General features: G+C 33.3%; 1 protein-coding gene across 1 annotated transcript; it reads left to right on the top strand.

Moving 5' to 3' along the window:
* The first annotated feature begins 752 nt into the window (after positions 1-752).
* Positions 753-2,236, top strand: LOC145332606 (uncharacterized). Its single transcript, XM_080177614.1, has 3 exons — positions 753-928; positions 1,042-1,135; positions 1,792-2,236. Exons 1-3 carry the CDS (start codon positions 784-786, stop codon positions 1,982-1,984), a joined length of 432 nt encoding a protein of 143 aa, XP_080033740.1. The 5' UTR covers positions 753-783; the 3' UTR covers positions 1,985-2,236.
* The last annotated feature ends 429 nt before the right edge of the window (positions 2,237-2,665 follow it).

Below are 2,665 nucleotides of genomic sequence, written 5' to 3'. Positions count from 1 at the left end.
TTTTTACCCCGGAAGTAAAATTTGCTTGGGGGGTTGGCAGGGGTAAATTTTGTTTACCCCCGGGGTCAATTTTTGGTGGGGGTAATTTGATAATGTATTAATATTTAGTAGTAAGTTTTTTTGTTAGGGATTTTTTATTTTTTTTTTTTGGGGGGGGGGGTATTTCACCCCCTAAAATTGTTTGGGGGGTGTAAATACCCCCTCCTAAATGGTTGGGGGTGCCGTAAGCACCCCCTATGTAGGGGTAAATTTTAAAATGAAGTAATTACCCCCCCTGAAATCTGTTGGCAGGGGTAAATTTTGTTTACCCCCCCCCCCAAAAAGTTTACCCCCGGGGTAAAATTTTTTGGGGGGGTAATTTGATAATGTATTAATCTTATTGGCACCCCAAGGTAGGGGTAAATTTTAAATGGGAGGGGTAAAATGAAAAATATTTTGGGGTGCCTACGGCACGCCCAAATTCGTTTGGGGGGGTAATCACCCCTTCACCCCCCCCCCTTGGACGTCTATGGCCATAACAATGAAACACAGAATAGAATTAAGTTTGGTGAATTAAAGATTATCCTGTAAGCTGCAGTAGGAGTTCAATCTTTTTGACAGATTTTTTAATATTTTAGTATAATTATTTTTAAAAAAATTTAGAAAGTAATAGAAAGTTATTATCTATAACATATATTTGTGTCTCAATAGTTCTTAAAAGGCAAATTTAAAATAACTTTTTCAAATTATAAAATTTTGTCCTACATGCATAGTATAATTGAGTGGTAACATTTTACAGAAAAAATGATGAAAATTGTGGCTCTTGCTTGCCTTTTGGTGGCTACTGTAGAATGTACAACCAGAGATCCTAAGTTGTTCCTGGTTTCCAGCAGTACATCAACATCCACTCTGACAACTAGCTCTATTTGCTACAGCACTTCCAGCACCGGTAAGCTTCATCCTTGTTTAATTTTGAAGACCATCAATTAATTTTTTTAATTCTTCTTTCTTCTTGATATCTTATATTCTGTAAAATTTCCAATAAATCTAAAATGATTTCAGGTAATACTGCCTGCGGAACTACTGGTAAGAAGAAGCGTCACATCATTAATGGTCCCCTTGACTTCGACACTAGAGCTTTGACCCCTTCAATCAGGTAATATTGGAACCAGTTATGGGGCATACTGATATATCATGTATTGTATTCTGTTATAAACATGAATAATGAATATAACCAGTTTAGATAACTCATGTCTTCAGATACCTCACTACACCAACTAAACTGGAATAAATCTTATAATTTTTATTTTACAGAAACCTGTTTATGATACAATGTGATAAATAACTATTCTACACTTGCACTTACATATTGTATGGCCCACAAATTACAATAGGGATTTAATCATTTATAACATTATAATTTGAACCTTGTTTGTATTTGAGATTTTTAAAACAAGGATGACAACATCCATAAAAGCATAGCTCTGAAACGGTAGGACAAACAGATATTAACACTTATAGTGTCAGAACTGAATAATCAGAAAGTAAATGTATAAAATTTGATACAAAATTGTGAGTAAATTTGTTGAAAAACTGCTTAAAGACAGGATAATATTTAAGGACATACTTACATTTTTAGGACTTGATTATAGAGGTGCTTTGCTAATAATATTGTATTTTGTTGTCTTAGGAATCAGTATTCAAAAAATCTGATTAATCGGATTAATATATCACATTAAAATTTAAAATAATAGCAGTATATTCAAATCTTTCAATTATTTGAACAAAATAATAAAAGAAATTTTTTTTCAGGGAAGGCCAAGACTTGGAGATTGCTTCTGGCCAGGAGGCTGCCAAGGCTGGACAGAGAGAGGGCAAGTTCCTGCTGTACTGGATGACCACTACCTCCACCACCACCACCACCACTTACACCGCCACAGCCTCTCTCACTTCCCTCAGCTGCACACCAACTGGCTGGAGCAATCTGTACTCTGTCTGTGGTTAATTTTATTTATCTTGGATCTGCCTAAAAGTACCCGACCATAGCAAAAGAAAATGGACTTACTTAAAATTGTTCTAAATTATTTAATTTATCTTAGTTAATGTTATCCAACTCAATACAATGTTATGTTAAAGTTGTTCTGTTATTAACAGAAAACATTATTGTTACTAGCATGCTTTGAGCTTGCATTGTTTTTGTTTCCAGAACTGATGTGATATTTTACCTTGCAAGAATAAATAAATATATTTATTTCTATTTTGTTTATTTTTCAAAATTTATGGGAATAATTATTTTAAATCAAAAATTGGCATTTATTTTTATTCTCAAAATAAATTCAGTTCAGATTCTCTGAGGGTATCATAAAGTTTTTTTTTGTTCATCATTTAGTTGTGTACAGAGTGATTCAAATAAAACTTCGTTTTCTGTTTTTCTGACACAACTAGAAGGAATACAGAAAAAACATAGTTTTCTGAAAAAATAAGGATGACAACATCCATAAAAGTGAAGCTCTGAAACGGTCTGACAGACGAACATTAACTCTAGTAGAGTGTCAGAACTGAACATACAAAAAATAGGAATATATGTTTTGACAAAATTATATGATTCATGCAAAGTTTGAAATCGATAGGACAATTCTCACATGCCTAAATTAACGAAAAAGGCTATCTGTTACATTAGTCCATT

Source organism: Acartia tonsa, chromosome 11 (genome assembly GCF_053477335.1).
Source record: "Acartia tonsa isolate MP-2025a chromosome 11, ASM5347733v1, whole genome shotgun sequence".
In the NCBI taxonomy this organism is placed as follows: Eukaryota; Metazoa; Arthropoda; class Copepoda; order Calanoida; family Acartiidae; genus Acartia; species Acartia tonsa.
Note: the sequence above shows the minus strand (reverse complement) of the source record. Positions and strands in the feature narration are given on the sequence as shown.

Bases quoted from the DNA above. Each gene is read 5' to 3' on its own strand.
- LOC145332606 (XM_080177614.1), top strand. From the start codon at position 784: ATGATGAAAATTGTGGCTCTTGCTTGCCTTTTGGTGGCTACTGTAGAA. The intron at 929-1,041 runs GTAAGCTTCATC...AAATGATTTCAG, and splicing joins CTACAGCACTTCCAGCACCG to GTAATACTGCCTGCGGAACT. The intron at 1,136-1,791 runs GTAATATTGGAA...ATTTTTTTTCAG, and splicing joins GCTTTGACCCCTTCAATCAG to GGAAGGCCAAGACTTGGAGA.